General features: G+C 40.7%; 1 protein-coding gene and 1 long non-coding RNA gene across 15 annotated transcripts in view; one reads left to right on the top strand and one right to left on the bottom strand.

Moving 5' to 3' along the window:
* The window catches only part of LOC125117271 (uncharacterized), a 169,820-nt gene that overhangs the window by 82,375 nt on the left and 65,132 nt on the right, over positions 1–22,313 (bottom strand). For 12 of the 14 annotated variants that reach the window (XR_007132574.1, XR_007132568.1, XR_007132565.1 and 9 more), the window contains one exon: positions 2,797–3,184. The exons of 1 other annotated variant lie outside the window; for it this stretch is intronic. This is a non-coding gene — a long non-coding RNA (uncharacterized LOC125117271). The remainder of the gene's footprint in view (positions 1–2,796; positions 3,185–22,313) is intronic. One more of the 14 variants, XR_007132563.1, reaches the window with a different exon arrangement.
* Positions 1–22,313, top strand: part of NPSR1 (neuropeptide S receptor 1) — a 148,256-nt gene that overhangs the window by 98,638 nt on the left and 27,305 nt on the right. Inside the window, exons 4-5 of the mRNA XM_047763034.1 lie at positions 9,096–9,199; positions 17,112–17,205. Coding sequence (XP_047618990.1) covers positions 9,096–9,199; positions 17,112–17,205 — 198 coding nt within the window. The remainder of the gene's footprint in view (positions 1–9,095; positions 9,200–17,111; positions 17,206–22,313) is intronic.

Raw genomic sequence — 22,313 nt, 5'->3', positions numbered from 1 at the left:
CTGCATTTTTACAAAGAATCTGATGTTCAGCTTGGTTAGTAATGTGCCCAAGATGGCACAGCTATTATGTGGTAGAACCAGCATTCAAAGCCCTGCAGTCAGGCTCCAGGCCCCATGTTGCATCCACTGCCTATAACATGTAAGATGTACTCAGTAACATGAAAAATGCAGAATAAAAAAAAAATGAGAGTCAGGGAAAATATTAAACTCTAAATACAAAGCAAAAACAAAAATAGATTTAAGCTACTGCAGCTGAGGATATTTCATTCTGTGCTTCCAAATAGCCAAAACTAAGGGTAAAAACACCTAGGATATCATTCCTTCCAGCTTGAGGAAAATGCACCACAAGATGTTTCTGATCATAAACACTGATTCTGTGGAGCTTATAAACAGGACTTTGATAAGACTTCAATAAAATGTTCTCGACAATATCCTTACAGTAAGTGCACCAGTGATTCTCACGGACCTTCAGAAGGAGGGAATGAAAAGAGCCTATTGGGCTGAGAAGGCACCTAGAGACTGAAAAGTGAAGCAGGCAGCTCCATCTAGTCAATGGATTGGTTTATTATAGGGTGACTTACTCACAGGGTAGGATTGGGTTTGGGCAAACAACCATCGGGAAGCATTTGCAGGTACACTCATTGAGGGGCCATTGGGACAATTTTATAGTTAACCTTGGGCGCAGGGGGAGGCGCTTGGAAACAGGACATGCATTCCTAACTTAAGACTTATGAATGGGTAACTGGTCTCATGGGTGTCTAGAGGACATCAGCAAAGGTTTTCACCATCGTTTGGGGACTAACAGAGCATAGAGGCTACCTGGTCCTAATGATTCTTAAACAATATTTATTAGCTACAAAGCCCTTGATGACAGAAAAGTGCACAGTACAGTCCTGGATAGGGTCAGTGAAGTAGGATATTTGCCAAGATCTTAGATTATGCAAAGGGGCAACCATGAAGACCATCCCAAGACAGTGAGTGATCTCACGTCCCTCTGCCATACCTCTTATTGTACGCTGGATTCTTTGGGGAACAGATTTTAGAGCAGAATTAGGCACACAAAGATTTGGGGGGAAGTAATACCTATGAAAAGAAGAGGAAGGAAACAGGATTGGTCAAGAGGCCCCCTCAGAGCATGATGGCAATCTAACGGGCTCTGTCAGCTCATTAAAGGAATCCCATGTTGCGTGGAAATCACTACTTGCACCTCACTCAAGCATTGGCACTGCCTGGAATAAGAATAATATGATCTCATCTCCAAAGCTGAGGCAAACCTTGAAGAATCTAATAGCTGGAGGATGCCAATGAACCACATCCCTTGCAACTGGACAGCAAGTTCTTTTGTGAAGTGGGAGCAGCCTATCTCCATGTCTGTCTCATGTCCCTGTGTACAAGCCTATACCTGGTTGCACCAGGATGAGATGAGAACCAAATATTTCATGTTACAATCTACCACTTCCGTCTCAACCTGCTACAACTCAGCTGTCCTTGGGAGAGAATGCAAAGGACAAAAAAAGACATTCAAACAACTTGCCTCTTAGGTAAGTACAAAAGGAACTCCCCACTCCCACACTTAGATTTTTAAACATCCCAGGTCACTGGTGTCAATTCCTCTTAAGAGGAAAACAAAATCCCATTAAAAGAGGAAACAAGTTGTTCATTTCTTATATTTAAACCGAGTTAGCTTGTCCAATGATGTTGTCAAAATGATGACTGTGCATGACCATGCCTCATGAAATTTTCCCTTAAAGTGGAGTGAAGAGGTGGAATAGCAGTGACTCAGTGCCTTATTTTCCCTCATTTTAAGAAAACATTTGCTCTTGCTGAACCTGATGTTTGCACAAATAAGTGTAAGAGTTCATCACCACTAAGCAATGATCAACAACCAAGAATGGCCATCTGGCCTCATTTAATGAGATTCTTGGCTTTCGAACATAACAGAAGCAAAGGGAATAGGTTTTAGGAGAACTTGTATTTCTTTAACTAGACACATGATTTTTATTTGTTTGGGGGATCAATGGAGAAAGCGAGACATTAATGGCATTTTATGACTTGTTAAGACTAACAGAAAAATCTCAGGAACAAAGCTTTCTGTGAAGACAGTGCTCTAATGAGAATGGATGTGATGATTATTTACCTAATTGAGCAGTAATGACTGAGGTGCAGGCCACTTTCCTGGGATTAATAAAGAGCCGGGGAATTGACAGTTGAGGCCACTAAGCTCAGCTACTACTCAATCCTGGTGAAGGGCACAGTGCCAGAATCATATTAGTATTGTAAAATTGAGCCCAAAACTTAGAAACACAAGGAATTCGTTTTTTGAGAAATAATTTTAATTGGCAGTAAAGTACCTGACATCAATTTGGGCAATGCAAGTTCTACTGTTAAACAAACTTTCACATAAGGTCTTCAAATCTTGTTCCATTTAGAGTGTTCTAAAGCATAAGGTTGTTAAAAAAGAAAAGTGGGAGAGAGTGGGATCCTTAGTAATATCAAAAATAGTTTCTTGCGCAACTGCAAGCAAACAAGCTATTATCACCTCCCTTGCTTTAAAAACAAAGCAAACAACGCTTAAGACACTGAGTCGAGCTAGAACCATCATAAACCCTGGAGAGTCACCATTGAGATTGTTACCCAGAGTGTCCCTACCGTAAAGCCAGAGCACCTCTCACTGATAACACCATAGTTGGAGTTAAAAGGCTCTTACATGATCAGAGATGTCAACGTTATCATAAAACGTATGTTTGTATTCAGTAGTCCCCTCTCCAGTGCAGCAAATGTTCATGTGCTACTCACCTGCCAAGAAAGAGAGTTACTCAGCTTGCTAGGTGTTCATCATTCCTATAGCTCTGCATGGGAAAGTTCAAACATTAACTCCGAGCAAGTAGAAATCTAAGAAATGGTGCTTCACCTTGCTCTCTGCGCAGAAGGAATCCTACACTGGTGGGCTTGCATTTTCAAGACGTTTGCAAATCTGTTTTAGAGGCCAACATTTCCTTCTTTATCTCAGCAAGCACTGAGTATCTTGCAAGACGCTAGGAAATGGGATGAGACTGTAAACATGAATAAGGCACAGCCCCTGTGGTCTTGCAACCTAGCAGAGACCTTAGGCTCCAGAGAGCTGGGGATCAAAATTTCCATGCTCCTCCTTCCAGCATCTTGACTCTGTCATCATTATCTTGACCTACGTGGAAGGAGATGGAGAAAGGGCGACATTAGCGGCATTTTATGGGGCTCAGCCTACTCTGTGGCACCACCTCTGCTGCAATAATGTAGTCATTCACTTAATGGAAAGTTACTGAACTCTTACCACATAACAAGACAACGTTAGGGTCTGGAGACATGAAGGTGAATTAAAAAAAAAAATCTTGGGAGTTCCCATTGTGGCTCAGCAGTAATGAACCCAACTAATGTCCACGAGGACGCGGGTTCCATCCCCAGCCTTGCTCAGTGGGTTAAGGATCCGGCATTGCCATGAGCTGCGGTGCAGGTCAAAGATAAGGTTCGGATCCTGCGTTGTGGTGTCTGTGGCGTAGGTCGGCAGCTGTGGCTCTGATTTGACCCCTAGCCTGGGAACTTTCATATGCTGTGGGTGTGGGCCTAAAAAGAAAAAAAAAGAAGAAATAAAAAACATCTTTATCTTCCTGTAGTACAGCGGAATTAGAAAGAAATTAAAAAACTAATGTGTTAATGTGTTAACAGCTACTTTGATAGCAGGGTAGGGAGAAGCCCAGAGGAGAGAATAAGCCAGTCTTAGTGGTCTTCAGGAAGAAGAAAAGAAAAGGCATCACAAAGGAGGTAACCTGGAACTAAACCTCAAGCCTCAGAAAGAGAAATCGGGTAGAAAGGGCCTCATAAGTCAAGGGACCAACACGAAGAAAGGGGCTGGCAGAATGAAGATGGAGATGGGCTTCCCAGTAGAGGGTTTCTCAGCTACATACTAAGTGCCTCGCTGGATTAACCAATGCTCTCCACTCTTTCTGCAAAACACCCTAATCAGCATCTGTAGCACAGTGGATCGACCCTAATGACTGTGTCCATTTCTTGTCCCACCTCCCAGGTTATGTCACAGGTGTTTGTTCCCAACCAGCTTATGCCAGTTGTACTCATTATTGAAATTATGTAATCAACATACACAACATTTAAGAGTTGTTTCTGTGAAAATTAAGTTGGATACTTTGAAAAGACTTGACTTTTTATTTTTACTGAGTCACTAAGAAAAGCTGCCGTAGAATTAAGCTCATATAATGGAACTATAAAAGAACAAAGGAGGATTATAAAATTCCCTACAATGAGATTCTGCCTCAAATTGCTTTGTTGGTATCTCAAGTACTCACTCTAATTTAAAGAAACCAGAGCTGGAAGTCATAAAAGATGCTTTGTGGAGGTATTTTACACACAAAAAGAAGATATGCATAAAATCAAAATCTTGGCCCTGTGTTAGAGAAAAGAGAAATAAATGCACGTTAATGCTTTATTTACTATATTTAAAGTGGGTTTGTGGGGCGGTGTACTTCCTTTCTTTAACCAATATTTTGAGCAACTGACTGGATGGCATTATCAACATGCTGACTCAAAGAGTTTCTCTCATGCTATGAATTTAGGATAGAATGAGAGACGACTAGACTGAAGAGTGAGGCAGGAGGCGCCGAAGTCACAGTAGGACGTTTGGAGCTTATTCTGCAGACCAGGGGTTGGCAAACTTCCAGCCTGAAGCCCATTTTTATAAATAAAGTTTTATTGGGATACAGCCAGGCCCATTCAGTCAGAGCAGTGCCGCTGGCTGGCTGCTTCTACACTATAATGGCAGAGCTGAGGAGTTGTTACAGAGACAGTGTGCAGGTAGAAAGGAAGGTTTAGACCATGCCTGCAGGAAAGGCGTGAAATACTGCCCTCCTAAGAGGCTTTTCCTTCAACAAAACCCCTAGGCCACTGTGGGAGAAAATACTATTGCCCCAGAGCACAGAGAAAGGCACAAAAAACGAACAATAAAACCCCTCAACTCCTGGGGTTGGAGGTAGAAAGCAGCTGGTACAGGATTCTACACCATCAGCGGTCTTCTACCACTGGGGGAAGAGATGGAAACTCTCTCTACATAAGACCCACCGCAGATACAAGGCAGGACTGTGACTGCCATGGAGGGAGGAATCGGAACACTGAGAGGGTCCCACCCCCAAGGCCCAGGTGCACAGGTACATGTGAGACTGAGGATGAACCTGGACAAAGAGCATTATAACCACCAGCTTAGCAAGCACTGAGCAACGGGCAGTAGCAATGCTGCAGGAATACAGATGCACCTTAAAGCCAAGCGTGGAGCACTGAAACTCTCTAGCACCCCAGCTCCCTCCCTAATAGAGTATCTGAAGAGGACTTCCAAGCCTGTCGGGCTAAGGATTACCACAGCAATATCATCAACCATCATGGAACTGCACACTGAAGCCATAACGAGGCCATTATATACATAGGTGAATGACTAAGAAAAACATACGGACAATACCAAGTATGTAAGGATGCAGAAGCACTGAATCTCTCACACCTTTTTTGTTTTGTTTTGTTTTTGTTTGTTTTTTGTCTTTTTTTTTTTTTTTTTTTTTTTTTTGCTATTTCTTGGGCCACTCCCACACCATATGGAGGTTCCCAGGCTAGGGGTTGAATCGGAGCTGTAGCCACCAGCCTACACCAGAGCCACAGCAACGCAGGATCCGAGCAGCGTCTGCAACCTACACCACAGCTCACGGCAACGCCGGATCGTTAACCCACTGAGCAAGGGCAGGGATCGAACCCGCAACCTCATGGTTCCTAGTCGGATTCATTAACCACTGCGCCACGATGGGAACTCCTTTTTGTTTTGTTTTGTTTTTTAGGGCTGCACTCGAGGCATATGGAAGTTCCCAGGCTAGGGGGTGAATCAGAGCTACAGCTGCCAGCCTATGCCACAGCCACAGTAATGCCGGATTTGAATGGTGTCTGCGACCTACACCACAGCTCCGGGCAGTGCTGGATCCTTAACCCACTGAGCAAGGCCAGGGTTTGAACCCCCATCCAGTTACTAGTTGGGTTCTTAACCCACTGAGCTGCAATGGGAACTCCCTGTCATACTTTTTTGGTAGGGATCACTGGGATGCATCAACTCTGGAAAACTTGAGAAGTTTCTTATGAAGTTAACATATACTTAGCTTATGGCCCAACAATCTGCTCCTGGGTATTTACCTTTAGGAAATAAAAACTTACGTTCACACAAAATCCTATACATGAATGTTCACAGCAGCTTTATTTGAATAGCTGAAACCTAGAAGCAACCCAAATAGCATGAGCTTATCCTACTATATTTGCAGCAGGTACCACCATCTACCAGGGACACCCAAGCCAGGACCCTTAATACAGTGTTGACTTCTCCCTCCACCTCACCTAATTAAACATCTACTAGTCGCCAAATCCTCCTTATTTTACTTTATAAAGTGTATCTCACATCTGCATCTCTCTCTGTTTTTACTCCTATTTGACATACACTAGGTACCAGTGATCTTCTTTTTCTTGAACTTTTGCACATTTCCCTAACAAATCTAAATGGTAATTCCAGTGTTGGGCCTAGCAAATTGATCCCCCCAACCCCTAACCACCAGAGTGACTAAAGAAATCTATTTAAAACACATCTGAATACATCAACATGTAATCATTCCTTCGGTGTCTGGAAAAATAAAAGCTCCTTTAATTGGCACATAAGATCTGAAAATCCCTCCAGGCCCACTTCTTGCCACTTTCAAGCATTTTAGGCTTCAGCAACAAGTTAATCCTGTTTCATATACACAAGCCATTTCATTTCTCATCTCGCGCTTTCTCACCTCCATAACTTTGTTCCTGCTGTCATCTGTCCAGGAATCAACGTCCTTTCCTCTCTATTCCCCTGAGACCTACTCTTACTGACCCTTTAGGGTTCAGCTCAGGCGTCACCTCATTTTGACTTCTCCCCACTCCACCCATATTCATGCTTTGACTGGGAACCCACGTTCCTGTCTGCAAGAACCTGTCAAAGGAACAATAGAAGCTGCTGTGAGCCAGTATTGGCTTTCCCGAGTGTAACTGTTTCCTAGCATCATTCACGGAAGAAATTCTAAAAAGCAAGAGTACTACAGGGAAGTGATTAAGCCTTTAAAGTGTACCCTTTGTTCCCCAGGTCCTGTTAATTACCATTTAGGAAAGGCTTATTTGCAATGTACTCCATTACCTAGGCAACTAAATAGCTTTCACTGATCCTATAGAGCAGCATTTGCCTAACAGCAGATAACAAATGCAGTGGCACAGTCAGTTGACAGTCTCCCAGAGATGGGTTCATTTAGGGTTGAGCTCCAAGGGGAATTTTTTTTTTTTTTTTTTTTTTTTACTGAAGTACATTATAACTGTTCATATAGCCACTTAGATCTAAAAAAACATAAGCTTGGGTTTTTTTGTCATTATTTTAAAATTAAGGGATAAGTAAACCAAAAGAGAATATTCAAGTAAGTTCAAGGTCCATTCCACTAATTCGTTAAGCCCATTCCTGCCAAGAAAACCTCTGTTAAATTCCTGTTTGATCAAATCACAACCCACAACTCTGAAGACCCTAATCTCATCTAACCTTCTCAGTTTAAACTTCTCTGACGACCCAGAATGTCGTGAGATTTCTCCTCTCTAATCTTTTGACTGTTTCGATGTAAGTTCCCTGTTCTTGCCAATGCTTCTAGTTGTTGTTGCCTATAGAGAAACGAAAAGAAAGAGACAGGAAGAACACCAGGAGGGCCACATCCTCTTGTGGTGGGCCGTACCATGTCAGTAAGGAAAACTGCTGGAGCAAGGGATCTGTCCGCTAGATACTGGAAGGCGAATAAGAATTCAATAGGCTGATAAGTAAGGGGAGAGGGGCCTTTCCGAGCGGAGGGAATGTACATCTGAAAACAAATGTGCAGGCAATACTATGTTCAATATAAAAATGCCATTTGGGGGGAGTTCCTTGGTTGTTCTGTGGGTTAGGGACGCAGCATTGTCACTGCTGTGGCTCAGGTTTGATCCCTGGCCTGGGAACTTCCACATGCTCTGCACATGCCCCCCTCCAAAAAAAAAAAAAAAAAAATGCCAGCTAGGGACTTGGTAAGTGGCAGGCAAGACCAGATCATGGAAGGCTTTGATGCTGAACGAGGGGCTCAGACTTTACCCTATGTGAAGATTCAGAAAGGGAAGACTTACCTTCCAGCCTCTCAGGTCCTTGACAGAGTGTGACATCCCAGATCCAAAGGAAGGGACCCCAAGTCAACCAATTCTTGCTTATCTAGTCTTAAGTTCCAGTCCTATTCATCAATCAACAGAGAATCCCTGAAGCTGTTCTGAGAAAGATCCTCGATCACATAATCAATCAACAATACCTGTCCTGCAAGTGAGGGTAGAGGGAACTTCTAGATGTCTAGCATATTCTACCATTGCTGCTGAAGACTTCTGTACAACTTAGATCATTTATAACTATAGAATTGAGCACAAAGTCCATAAACTTGGTCTCAGACCTCAGTCTCAATTCGGTGAATTTAACCACCTCTGTTAATTAAACTGATGGATCATGCACTTGACTTTTTCCAAAGGTAGATGTGAAAGGGGGAAAGAAGAAGAAAGCAGAGGAATCCAGGGAAGGGGCCAAAACTGGATGTAGGGACGCAAGAAGAAGTCCAAGTTGTAAAGTGATGGGTGAAGAAACGGGAATTTTCAGGGGTTTCATGAGAATAAATGTTTTCCTTTTCTCAGCGTTGCTCTTATCGATCCTCACACAGTCCTTGGTTCAGTACAGATCTAAACACCTTTAAAACTCCTCTTCTGTGGTTAATATAATTAATATAATTCCTTTTCAGTCATCACCAAAAGCCTTCCTAAATAGCTACATCTGAGTGGTAACAGTCTCCAATAACAAATCCAAGTGACTCCTGTCTTGCCTTACATTTCTTCAATGGCCATCCCAGAAATCCAAAACAAAAACAAAAACAAACAAAAAAAATCTCTCCAGGAATTTCTTTCAATTGCAGCATAGTTGCAAATTTGAAAGGGACTGAAATCAACCACTTGTGTGTTTTTGTTAGACTCTTTCACAGGACTGGTTAACATCTTGACAGATATCATTTGGCGATTCACTGGAGACTTCATGGCACCTGATCTGGTTTGCCGAGTGGTCCGCTATTTACAGGTATGTGGCACCTTCCAAATGTGATGAGACAAACTGATACTAAAATTAGACCTTGGATTCAAACCCTGCAATTTGATGCAAAAAATCTGCTCACTTCCTCCTAGTTGAGAGGACAAGGAAAATTTGTAAGATTTTTTCTTTTTTTTTTTTGTCTTTTTGTCTTTTCTAGGGCCGCACCCACGGCATACGGAGGTTTCCAGGCTAGGGGTCTAATCGGAGCTGTAGCTACTGGTCTATGCCAGAGCCACAGCAACACCAGATCCAAGCCACATCTGTGACCTACACCACAGCTCACCGCAATGCCAGATCCTTAACCCACTGAGCAAGGCCAGGGATCGAACCCACAACCTCATGCTTCCCAGCTGGATTCGTTAACCACTGCACCATGACGGGAACTCCTGTAAGATTTTTTAAACATTTTTTTTGGTTGTTAAAAATAGCACATATATTGGAGTTCCCATCATGGCTCAGTGGTGAACGAACCCGAATGGTATCCATGAGGACTCGTGTTTGATCCCTGGCCTTGTTCAGTGAGATCCAGCGTTGCCGTGAGCTGTGGTGTAGGTTGCAGACACAGCTCAGACTCCATGTTGCTGTGGCTGTGGGGTAGGCCGGCAGCTATCGCTCTGATTCAATTTGACCCCTAGCCTGGGAACCTCCATATGCCATGGGTGCAGCCCTAAAAAGACAAAAAAAAAAAATATATATATATATATAAAGAAAACATTAAAAAGCCATAATAAGAATATTAACAGTCATATTTCTGGGTCACTAATAAGGCTTTTGACATATTTTGGCTGCCTCACTCCATTCAGGCTACTATAACAAAAATACCACAGAATAGGTGGCTTATAAATAAACGTTTCTTTCTCAAGTTCTGGAGGCTGGAAGTCCAAGGTCGATGTGCTTGATTAGTTAGGTGAGGGCCTTCTTTCAGACTGTAGACTTCTCATTTTTTCTTCACATGGCAAAAGGGGCAAGGGAGCTCTGTGGGCAGCTTTTATAAGGGCATCAATTCCATTCATGAGGGCTCCATGTTCACAACCCAATCACCTCACAAAGGCCCCCTTCCTACTTCGCATCACACTGGGTGTTTAGGACTATAACATGGGAGTCTGGGGGAGACATAAACCCCAGATCATCCATGGCATTGGCAAATAATCTCCAGAAAATATGCCAAATTTTTTTCCTGCTTTTTTACCCTCGGATTAATCCAACACTAGCTATTGTTCTTTTTGAAAAACTTTAGCGGTCTGTTAGAAAATAAATATTTCTCTAGTTGTTTTAACTTGTATTTCTTGCATTACTATCTAAAGTGAACTTCTGAAATATCTATGGGAATTTAAATTTCATCTTCTCTCAATTGCCTATTATCCTTTTTCAATTCTTTTATAACTGGAATTCTTGTTATTTTCTCAGTTATTGCTAATACCTGTTTTTAGATGAAAGATATACTTTGCCTGTCAAATATACTTCAATGGAAAAATATAAATGGAAAATATATATTTGGTGTAAAATATTACATATGTAACACATACATTTATTTTATTACTAATGCATCATATATGTATATAGTATAGATTAAGGTACTTCCACTAACTATGGAAAGAAGGGACAATTTTATAACTAGTGTTAAGACTGATGTATTATTTTTCTGAGTTCTTAAAATTATTTTTCATTAATATATTTATATTCTGATGCTAGTAGTTTAGGTCTAAATTACTGCAGATTTATAGATGTAAAATGCATTTCTGGAAAACCTTATCTTGCTATATTCCATTTGTTATTAGGATTTTTGGAGTACTTACAATTATATTCATAAGTGAGATTATGATTATTATTTGTTCTATCACTTTCAGATCTTGATAATGGAGTTATTCCATCTTCAGAAAACAAATAGAGAATAGTTACAACTGTAATCTTTTATGTGCGTTGAACATAACCTTAGCAGTTTAGTAGCAGTGAAAAACCCTTATTAGTATCCAAGACTTGTATTTTCTCAGGGGTAATTTATTTTCTTTCTTTCTTTTTTTGGCCTCCCCATGGCACATGGAGTTCCTGGGCCAGGGATCAGATCTGAGCCTTGCAACCTATACACAGCTGCAGCAATACTGAATCCTTTAACCCAGTGTGCTAACTCACATTTACAGAGAAAATAAAGTCTGGCAGCCATTAGAGAGAGCAGAAGAGGGCTAATGCTCTTTAAAAGGCTCATTTGTAGGAAACTGTGATTAGCTGACATGTCTGATGGTTCTCTGGAAGGCCTCACTTGCAAGGCTGTCTGTATTTTACTTGATTCAGAACTCATCCATTGTGCAAAAGCTTTTTCTCCGGAGGTATTTGTCAAAAACGATTATAAGCAATTGATTAATTTTACACATGCCTGAGTTATTGGCCAGTAGCTGGGGAAAACCATAGACTAAACTGAAGTTTAAAAAAATAAGTTGGGTAATGAGATAGTCATAGGCTTTTGAAAAAGTTTGGCATGGTTCTGAGACTCTAGAAGACCAAGTACATACTCAGGACTGTGCCCATGCTCAGAAGGAAACAGAAAAGGTCTTAAGCTGTTACTTTTGCTGAGCTTCAGGCTTTTTGCAAAAACAGGAAGTGAAGGCAAAGGCAGTTGTCAGTTGCCTGGGTGTCAACACTATGCCCCAACATTTACACAGAGCCCCTCTGCAGTGACTAAAAGACATGTCAGCTCCAGGCATTTGTTCATCAATCATAAGAGATGTACTAAGTGGGATTTTGATAATAAAGGAGGCTTTGCATTTGTGGGGGCTATAAGCTTATGGCAAATCCCTCTAGTTTCCACTCAACCTTGCTGTGAACTAAAAGCTGCTCTAAAAAACAGTATCTGTTAAAAAAAATTGAATGAACTATCCAAGAACTATGGAACAATTACAAAACATACAAAAAGCATGTAATGAAAATACCATAAGGATATGAAAGAAGGGAACAAATAATGTATAAAGTAAAATGTGGGAGTGAAGTAATAACAGATGAGAATTTTCCCAAAATAATGACAAACACCAAGCAACAGATCTAGGAATCTCAGAGAACTCTAAAGCAAGATAAATATCAGAAAAATCTATCCCTAGACATATCATATTCAAACTGCAGAAAACTGAAGTCAAAGAGAAAATTCTAAAAGAAGTGGGGGGGGGGATACCTCACTGATTAAAAAAAATCAAATTAATAAAAATCACCTCTTCCCATCAGAATCCATAAAAATCAAGAAGAGGATGGAGAACAATATTTAAAGTGTTGGGAAACAAAAAACCACCAAACTAGAGGGAAATAAACTTTGGTACACTATATCATGGAATATTACCCAGCCAAAAAGCTAAATGAGCTACTAAGCCATGAAAAATTAAAGAGGAATTTAAATGCACATTGCCAAGTGAAAGAAACCAGTCTAAAACGGCTATATTTATAGGCTTAGAACTATATGACATTCTGGAAAAGATGAAACTATGGAGACAGTAAAAAGATCAGTGGTTGCCAGGGATTTAGAGGGATTGAATAGGTAAAGCACCAGGGATTTTTAGGACAGTGAAACTCTTCTGACTGATACTGTAATAATGGATAAATGACCTTATGCATTTGTCACAACCTGTGGACCTGCACAACACAAAGAGTGAGTCTCAATGTAAACCATGAACTTTAGTTAATAATGTATCGATATTGGTTTATTAATTTTAAAAAATTCACCACATTAATGTAAGATAATAAGAGGAGAAAATGTGGGGGAAAGAATGCTCTGTTTTATCTGCTCAATTTTTTTTGTAAAACTAAAGTTGTTCTAAAAAATAAAGTAGATTAATTTTTTTCAGTCTAGAAATTCTACTTTAAATGAATCCAATCTGGCATTTTTCTAAATAAAAATTTTTAAGTTTTCTGCATTTGTCTCACTTTTATGCAATATATATATATATTTTTTTTTTGGTTTCATATTTCCTAGGTCATTTTTGTCAGAATTGAGGGTGGGGTGGTGAGAATTCAGACATATGTCCTCAAGCTGCCATCTGTTCCCCAAATGGTATCCCATATGTTGTTGATGTGTAGAATTTTCATTGTTGACATTTATGAATTGACTATAATTGTACTTTAATTTCCTTCTTGACTCAAGTTAATTATAAGGGTGTTTAAATTTCCAAGTGGTATTTTTTTAAAAAAGATACTAATTTCAGCTTTTATTGCTTGTTGTTTTAAATATATGAATTGTATAAATCCCACTTTTTGGAATCTATTGAGGGTTTTTTCCCTTATAGTTCAGTTTATGACTAATTTTTGAAATATTGCCTAGATATTTTACAATAATGTGTATTATTCTTGGAGTTTGTTTAGTTCTTTCTACCTGTGTATTACTGTGTATTACTCCGTAGAATTTGGAACATTTTAGTTATGTATATTTACTGTATCGTTACTTGTTACATTCAGGTTTCTTAACATTCTATTGACACTGTGTATTGTATCTATTTACTCCGTATCGTACTATTTGCTTTGCATTTAATTTGTCTAATAGTATAGCGATGATCCTTCTTTCACTTTTCATTTGCTCTCTATGCCTTTGGCCATCACTCAATTTTTAAACGTCACTAATCTTTTGGTTTTAGAGGTTGCTCTTCTAAGCAGTACACAGTTGGGTTTGAGGAAAAGTGGTGTAAAGAGTCTTTGTTTCAGCGAAGGAGCTTAAGCCATTCATATTTATTTTGGCAAATAGTATTTGGTGTTATTTTAACCTTTCTGTGTTAATTTTATTTACTTTTTTCCCCTTTCAATTTGGTTATTAATCATGGCAGACTAAAAAATGGTCCTCCTAACAGTTACAAACCCTAATTCATGAAACTTGGGTATGTTACCTTACATGGAAAAAAGGACTTTGTAGGTGTGATTCAATTAACGATTTTAAAATAGGGGAGTTATTCTGGATTATCCTAGCGAGTCCAAAGGCAATCGTGCATACGGTTGTAAGAGGAAGGCAGAGGAAGATCTAACATATAGAAATGGACTCAGAGATGGGATTGGTGTGACCACTCAAAAAATTCTGGAAGCTACCTGAAGCTGGAAAAGGCAAGGGAGGAATTCTCCCTTAAGGCTTCTGTGGGAGGGTGGCCCCACCAACACCTCGGTTTTGACCCAATATACCTGATTTTGACTTCTGGTCTCTGGAAATGTGAGAGAATAAATTTATGTTGGTTTGAGCCACAACATTCATGCAATTTGTTACAGTAGCCATAGGGTACTAATACATTATATTTCTGCATTTTCATTTTACTTTAGCATAGCTTACTTTTAATTTGTAGATGTAATTTGTCTCTATCAAAGTAAAAATCAAAAAAGATGTCTAAAATGTCTAAGTGGAAATTTACCATGGCTTCTTTTCTACTCTCTCCCTTCACTCAACTCCCCGGATTTTTCCCTAAAATATTTTGTAATTATATACATATTTGTTTTTTGTTTTTTGTTTTTTTTTGTCTTTTGTCTTTTTTTGTTGTTGTTGTTATTGTTGCTATTTCTTGGGCCGCTCCCGTGGCATATGGAGGTTCCCAGGCTAGGGGTCTAATCAGAGCTGTAGCCACCGGCCTACGCCAGAGCTACAGCAACTCGGGATCCGAGCCGCCTCTGCAACCTACACCACAGCTCACGGCAACGTCGGATCATTAACCCACTGAGCAAGGGCAGGGACCGAACCCGCAACCTCATGGTTCCTAGTCGGATTTGTTAACCACTGTGCCACGACGGGAACTCCTACATATTTGTTTTATAAACACTTTGTGGTTTGCTGATTCATTGCTTACCATAACTGTATTAGTCTATCTTCTTTCCTTTTCTTGAGTTCTTAATTTGGAAACAGTTCTTAATCAGCAGAAATATTTCCTCAAGAAAGATTTTTCAGGAGTAGGTGATGTATTTTCCTTCTTCTTATATACCCAAGAAAATTATTCTGTGCCTTGAAATATGTGCAAAATTCTTGAATCATAATTTTTCTTTCAAAACCCTGAACATTTTTATACTGTTTTCTGGCATTTATTTTTGTGGAGAAGGGGTGTGACAATTTGAGATGTATTTCTTTTAGATAATCTTTAACATTTTTAAGATGCTGCCTAGATGCTTGAAGACCTCCGACGTTAAATATTCTTTTTGACTGTTTCAAGTAGATCTCTTGTTGCGAACATTGCCTGTTCCTTGGGGCACACTATTGTGACGTTTCCTCCTGCTCCAGATTCTGAACGAGTGCAGCCACCTTGCTCAACACAGCTGCAGGATGGCCAAGACCAACTCATCCCAACATTCTGCCCCTATGCAGTTCCTCCTTGGGAGCTCTCTTTCCCATCCTTTTCTGATGCCATCTCCTCAACTGAGCGTGGCCAGCCTTAACAGTTCTGAATTCATGGATCACACAGACAAATCCCATCTTTCTCAAAGGAGACAGTCATTTTATTTTTATTGTTGTTAAATCTGGCCATCATTTTTCTGACCATTCATCACCTTTATAGCAAGATGAGAATTTCTTCATATATCCCTCAGGGGAGCCTTCCATCTCTGATCAGCCTTCAGCATGCCCTCCCTGCGGCACCTTCTACAACACTGATGCTGGGATGCATTTGTGGTAGTATTATAGAAATAGAAATTCCAAAGAGAAATGATATAATCGATCATTATTTGTCCGAGCCAGAGAATAAAGAAAAAGGTACAAATTCATACAAAGGTTATTAACAAAGTCATGCTATTGCTATTTCATCTTAGAAGAATTTCAGGCACCTACCCTTAGACTTCAGTCTTCGACTTACTTTTATACCCACTCTGAATTTGGCCTAAAGGTTACAAAGTGATGATATGGCTGGACTCTTGGTAGAAATGAGGTTCAAAGTTGTCTAGGAGTTCCCGTCGTGGAGCAGTGGTTAACAAATCCGACTAGGAACCATGAGGTTGCAGGTTCGATCCCTGGCCTTGCTTAGTGGGTTAAGGATCTGGTGTTGCCGTGAGCTGTGGTGTAGGTCGCAGACGCGGCTCGGATCCCGAGTTGCTGTGGCTCTGGTGTAGGCTGGCAGCTACAGCTCTCATTAGACCCCTAGCCTGGAAACCTCCATATGCCACGGGAGCGGCCCAAGAAATGGCAAAAAGACAAAAAAAAAAAAAAAAAGTTATCTGAAAATTTTCCACCTTGATCATCCTTTCAGAGAGATTTTGTTCAATTATATTTTGGGTATACACATCACAGAAGAGATATTAACCTCTTATATTCCAATTTCCTTCTTTGCAAAGTATGCAAATATCACTGTACACAGGATCATTAAAGGGCATGGGTAAGCTTAATAAAAGAGACGGTGGGAGACGGGAGAGGAGACCCATGGGCTGCCCTAGTGGACAGCTCTTCTGGAGAAGCGGATGAGGAAGAAGAGCTCTCAAAGTGTCAGCAGATATGGTAATAAATGATTCGAAACAGCACACGGGCTCCCTGAAACCAGATCCCTTTTATCGTCTCTCAACAACTCACATTGATAAAAGGCAAATGAACGTTTGTTTCTAATTATTCTAGAATGTCAACTGTGGCAGAGACAATTAGTTTAGCTTTAAAAGTCAATTACAAACAAATGTACCATGCAAATGTCAAGAGGGACTGGTCCTTGGAGAAATGAGGAGTCTCCAAGAAGCCAAGCAAATGAGTGAGCAAGTGAGAGCTAGAAGTGCTCTCGTCTGTCACAGCTAGCAGTGCAAAGTCAGCATCAAGAACAGCAACCTTCTTCCTGACATGGGGAGTCAGTCATTCCCATCCATTCCCCAAACCTCATTTACTCCTTGGTTCAATGCCCAGGTTTCTAAACAGCACAAAACGCTCTTCTTTCCATGATGTGCATTCCCCACCTCCACTAAGCCACTCACATCGTCTCATTTCTGGCTACAGGTCGTGCTGCTCTACGCCTCTACCTATGTCCTGGTGTCCCTCAGCATAGACAGATACCATGCCATCGTCTACCCCATGAAGTTCCTGCAAGGAGGTGAGCAGACTCAACCATTCTGTAAGGAATCAGCCTTGAGTGCGGGTTTTTCAATAACATACTATTATCTTAATCATGGGGATCTAAATAAGGGGTGTTTTCTTCTCCCTTTCTTCTCCTGCTCCACTTCTTTCCCCATTTCATGGGTCTGACTGTTTAAAAAGATGTAGGAAAGAAAGCACAGGTGCCTGGGAAAAGGCTGATGGTTCCCATGGATGGCCAAGAGCTACTAGGGGGCAGTGCTTGGCAGGGCTCACTTTGCGACCTTGAGGCCAATGCCTCCAGCATTTTCTTTTTTTTTTTTTTTTAAGAGCTGATTTGACACACACCTAGCCATAGAAATGAACACCCTCACTTCCATTTGCTCATTTTCCACAAAGAAGCACTGCCCTCCTTATCCCAAAACCACAGAAGTAACAGGAACAATGTTTTTAATTGATAATCATAATGGAAACAAGGAAAACACTCTTCGATCCAGAGATAGTGCAGAATCCCTGAAAGAAGGAAGCAGATGGGTCAGAGGGAAGGCTGAAGCTGCACAACTCACAAAACCCATAAATGATGCTGCAGTAATACAGGGAAGACTTCCTAAAAATAGATGGTGTAAATGCCCAGAGCAAGAAGAACTCAAGGAAAATGGCAGGATGATTCCTGGAGTACAATGAGGAGGGTTAATCATAGCACATCTCTGTCCCCGCCACCCTCCCCCTTCCCAGACAGGTAGCAGGGATGGAGGTAGTGGATGCTCCCAAGTAGGGGGACACTGGATGTAGAGAGACAGAGTGGGGCCCTGGGAAGCAATGACACCTTGCAGGAATGGTGGGTACCTTGTCACAGGACCAACTGACCATTACTCTGCACAGAGGGAGAGCCCACTTGCCTCCCTGACCCCCAAAAGCAAGAAAGAAGCCAACACGCTACACTTTCCCAAGCAGGCTATGAAAACTGATAAAATGAAGAACCTAATATGAAATCTTGACTTTAAAAAATGCAGTGCAATGAATCATAAAAAAAATGTGACAAAAGCAAAACTATAGGAAATAGACAATATGTTTAAAATACCGTTCTGCAGAATTTACACTTAAGGAAGCAAAATTAATAGACCAAGCAGAACTTTAGAATAAGTAGAATTAATCTCATCAGATACTATGAAATAGATCAGACAGTACTGATGCAGGATGATCATTTAATAACATCTAATTAAAATATAAACTATGCAGCCCTTTGACAGAGAACTTCTATTTCTTGGTTTCTTCTCTGGACAAACGCTCACAGGTATGCATGCATATGAATGTGTTGTGCATTGCAGCATTGCTTAGAGTAGCAGGAATTAAATGCTAACATGGTATTCCTCATTGGAGGAAAGCCTAGCATCCCATGTACAAGTTTCCGTAGCTTAGGTTTACTGATTGCAAGCTTTGTGCTATTTATGATTCTAAGTTCTTTATGTATGTTAAATACTTTAGTCCTCAAAACAGCTTTGTAAGGTAGGTTCTATTATTATCCAAATCTTAGGGTATGGGCCATTACAATTCAAAGAGCTAAAGTGGTTTGCCCAAGGTCACACAGTTAGTAGATGCAGGGGCAGGATTTGAACCAGATGGTCTGGGTACAGCTCAGGTACCCTCACCTACTATACATTCTTCCTCTCAATGAGGAAGTGGCAGAGCCATGGACCATAATAAGCATCAACACAAAAATATCTATATCTTATTTTGAGTGATAAAAACAACATACAATAATGTATGCAGTATGATAATATTAATGTAAAGAAAAAACTCAAAGCAATGCCAGGTATTGTGAACTGAGACAGAGAGAAGAGTGGGAGAGAACCAAGAAGAGGCGGGGTCTCAGAATAATAAACAATTGCTTACGAGGACACACATCAACTTGTCCTCCCCTCTGGGAATGGGAGCTGGACTCTTCATAGAGACCACGAGAACTTACCTAACATTAAGTTGTTTTTATACCAGAAACATATCAGTATGTTGTGTGCAACTGAAAGGAATTTTAAGATAGAATTTACACATTTCTTAGGCTTTTTCTAGGTTGTGTATGTGACTGGGTGTATGTATGAAGGTGTGCAACCCACACCAAGCTCTCAAGATGTTGTCATGCTCTAGGCATTATGGTAGAGAAGGAGGCAGGGATGAGATGACGGTAAATGGGAGAGACGTTTTCTGACATGTGTGTGCAAAAGTGTGATCCACTTATTCATCCACATACTTATTTACATCCAGCAGGCTCTGGGAAGGATTGTGTATGGTGTTAAAAAAGACACCTACGCAGAGTATTTCAAGGCAAAGAAACAGGACCGATGGGAACAAAAGTATAAGAAAATGTGGGAGGGGCGTCCCAGGACACTTGCTGGAAGTAAAGGCTTTGGGATCCACAGCCAAGAGAGAAACATGGTCAGGCACACATCCCACTGCATGCATTAGATTAAAAATAAATCAACTCTTTAGCTTATGGGAACTGTGACTGGTTCTGAGAGATACTGTGCAACATTATGAACTGTGTCCTAAATTACAGGAAAGGCAGCAATGAACATTACAGTGTTCTTTTAAAGACATAAAGCAATTTATTTCCTCACTATAAAATTAATAAAGCCTCCAGGTAGGGCACTTGGAAAATAATCAGCTCTAGTATCTGTGAGGAAAGATGCAAGCTCAGAAACAGAAATTAGCCACTTTGCCTTCCTCTGCCCAATCCCAACTGGAATCATGGAAGAAACATACAAATAGGAAACTTGTCATATGGATGGCAGCCAAGGAAAGAAGCCATGCAAAGACCAGAAACCAAGGAATTCCAAGCACAGGAGGAGCAGGTTAAACGTGGATGCCAAGCCCCCTAGGAAAGCTCCATGGCCTTATAGGAAGTTAGAAAGATCCTCATAATGATAGGATGAGGCAGCTGTTGGAAGAGGGTGTGAGAGGGTCCCGGGAACCCTATGCTAGAGTCATCTTGGTGCTCCATTTTGTTGGAATGGAAGGGCAGCTGTGAGGGGCAGGGTTGGGGGTTTATGTGACTGAGCTTAGAGAAGGCAGGAGAGCAGAGCCAGTGGATGCCTGGAGGGACTGGCTGAGCAAGCACAGGACAATGCAGGGAAACTGAGAGCAGAAACAGGGGACCACACTTTATTGATGTTTTACTGCTTTTTACTAGAGTGGTAGTTTCCTTAGCCAGCACCTCCAGAGGAATTGGCAACTTGAAAGCTCTTGGGGAAAAATAAATGTGAGGAGAGTTAGGAAAGTATTAATTAATAATGAAGAGAGATATACAGTGCCAGATATTAAAACATAATATAAAACTTTGATAATTATGACAATATGATACTGGAACCAGAATAACCTATCTAAAGTACAGAGAATGCCAAATCGGTTAGAAAGGAATGAATTTGTCAGCGTATGATGTTAGAATAGCTGCCTAGCCATTTAAAAAATATTAGATCACCACATGTCACAACTAATTACAAAGTGAATTCCATTCCAAGTGCAGTGAAAAAGCAAAAATTTTAAACATGAGGGAGTTTAAGTATGGGTAAAATTTTCATCATTTTAGTGAGGAATATATCTTTCTAGGAATAATACCAAAAACAGAAACAGTAAGGAAAATACAGTTTTTACTATATAAATATTCTGAATTATTTAACAAGTAGTAAACATTATAAATATACTTTATTAAAAAGCAAAGTGACAAATAGGAAATATCTGTATATGACAGGCAAAGGGCTAATAGTACTCTTCTTATAAAGAACTCTGGCAAAGAAATGTCATACCAGTTGAAAAAGTGGGCAGGGAGTTCCCATAGTGGCTCAGCGGTTAACAAACCCAACTAGTATCCATGAGGACAAAGGTTCAATCCCTGGCCTTGTTCAGTGGGTTAAGGATCCAGAGTTACCGTGAGCTGTGGCGTAGGTTGCAGATGCGGCTCAGATCCTGCATGGCTGTGGTATAGGCCAGTGGCTACAGCTCTGATTTGACCCCTAGCCTGGGAACCCCAACGTGCTGTGGGTGCGACTCTAAAAAGAAAAACAAAAACAACAAAAAAAATGAAAATGTGGGCAAAGACATGAACAAATTATTAAGAAACAAACAGAAATAAATGAAAAATATATAAAATGCTCTTTTTGATTACTAATTGAAGAACTGTAAGATCAAACATTTGGATAGGAAATCTTATCAACCAGATAACAAGATTAAGAGGAAGACACCTCAGTGGTGGGAGAATATAAGGAAATTCTTCACATTTCCAGTGGGAGCCATAAACTGTAAATTCTCTGGGGGAAAATTGAGCAATATTTGCCCAAATCTTCAGTTTCTAGGCGTTTATCCTAAGGAAATAACCAGACTAGTGCAAAGAGATACATATGAATTATTTATAATAAAAAATAATTGGAAGCAATTGAAATACTTAGTAAAAGGCTATTGAGAAAATTGGAGTTTAGTGTACCATGAAAAAAAAAAGTTATTTTATCAGTGTTTTTTAACTGCACACTGGCCCTGGAGGGTTTATTTTGTGGATCTGCTCCAGGACAGCACTGGAAGATTCTGGCTGTCACCCAGCCTCAACTTGGGCCATCCTGGTTTCCTGTATTTCTACCAGAACATGGAAAGGAAAGAAGCTTGGGGTTACCAGGGAGGAATGGGAGCAGCCAGTCAGATGAAAGAGGCCAAAATAGTCAGGCAAATCAAAACCCGAGAGTTCCGGAAGAACCCAGGAAGGTCCCTGAGGAGCTGAAGCACCTGCTTTAGCAGCAGGCAGCACAAGAAGCATGAGCCATTTGTGACACGACCCGTTAAGAACTTTCCTGTCCCCTCTCTCTTCCTTGCCCCCTGCACCCCTGCTTAGAGAGGCCCTAAACTTGTTGACAACCAGGGAGGGGGGAGGAATAGGAAGGGCAGAGAAGAGCCAGCAGAGGGCAGGGCCCCCTTCCCGGACTCCAGGTTCTCCTCTGACGCAGCCCACTTGAGAAAAGACCTAAATCTTAGGAACACTGAGTCTTTATTGTTACCTAGGATTCTACTCATTCATTTTAAATATTATTACTACAGTGAAGCACTACTTACCACTTAAGTGGCCACGGGGCCTTTTTAACCACCTATGAA

This window comes from Phacochoerus africanus, chromosome 16 (assembly GCF_016906955.1).
Source record: "Phacochoerus africanus isolate WHEZ1 chromosome 16, ROS_Pafr_v1, whole genome shotgun sequence".
NCBI classification, from domain to species: Eukaryota; Metazoa; Chordata; class Mammalia; order Artiodactyla; family Suidae; genus Phacochoerus; species Phacochoerus africanus.
Note: the sequence above shows the minus strand (reverse complement) of the source record. Positions and strands in the feature narration are given on the sequence as shown.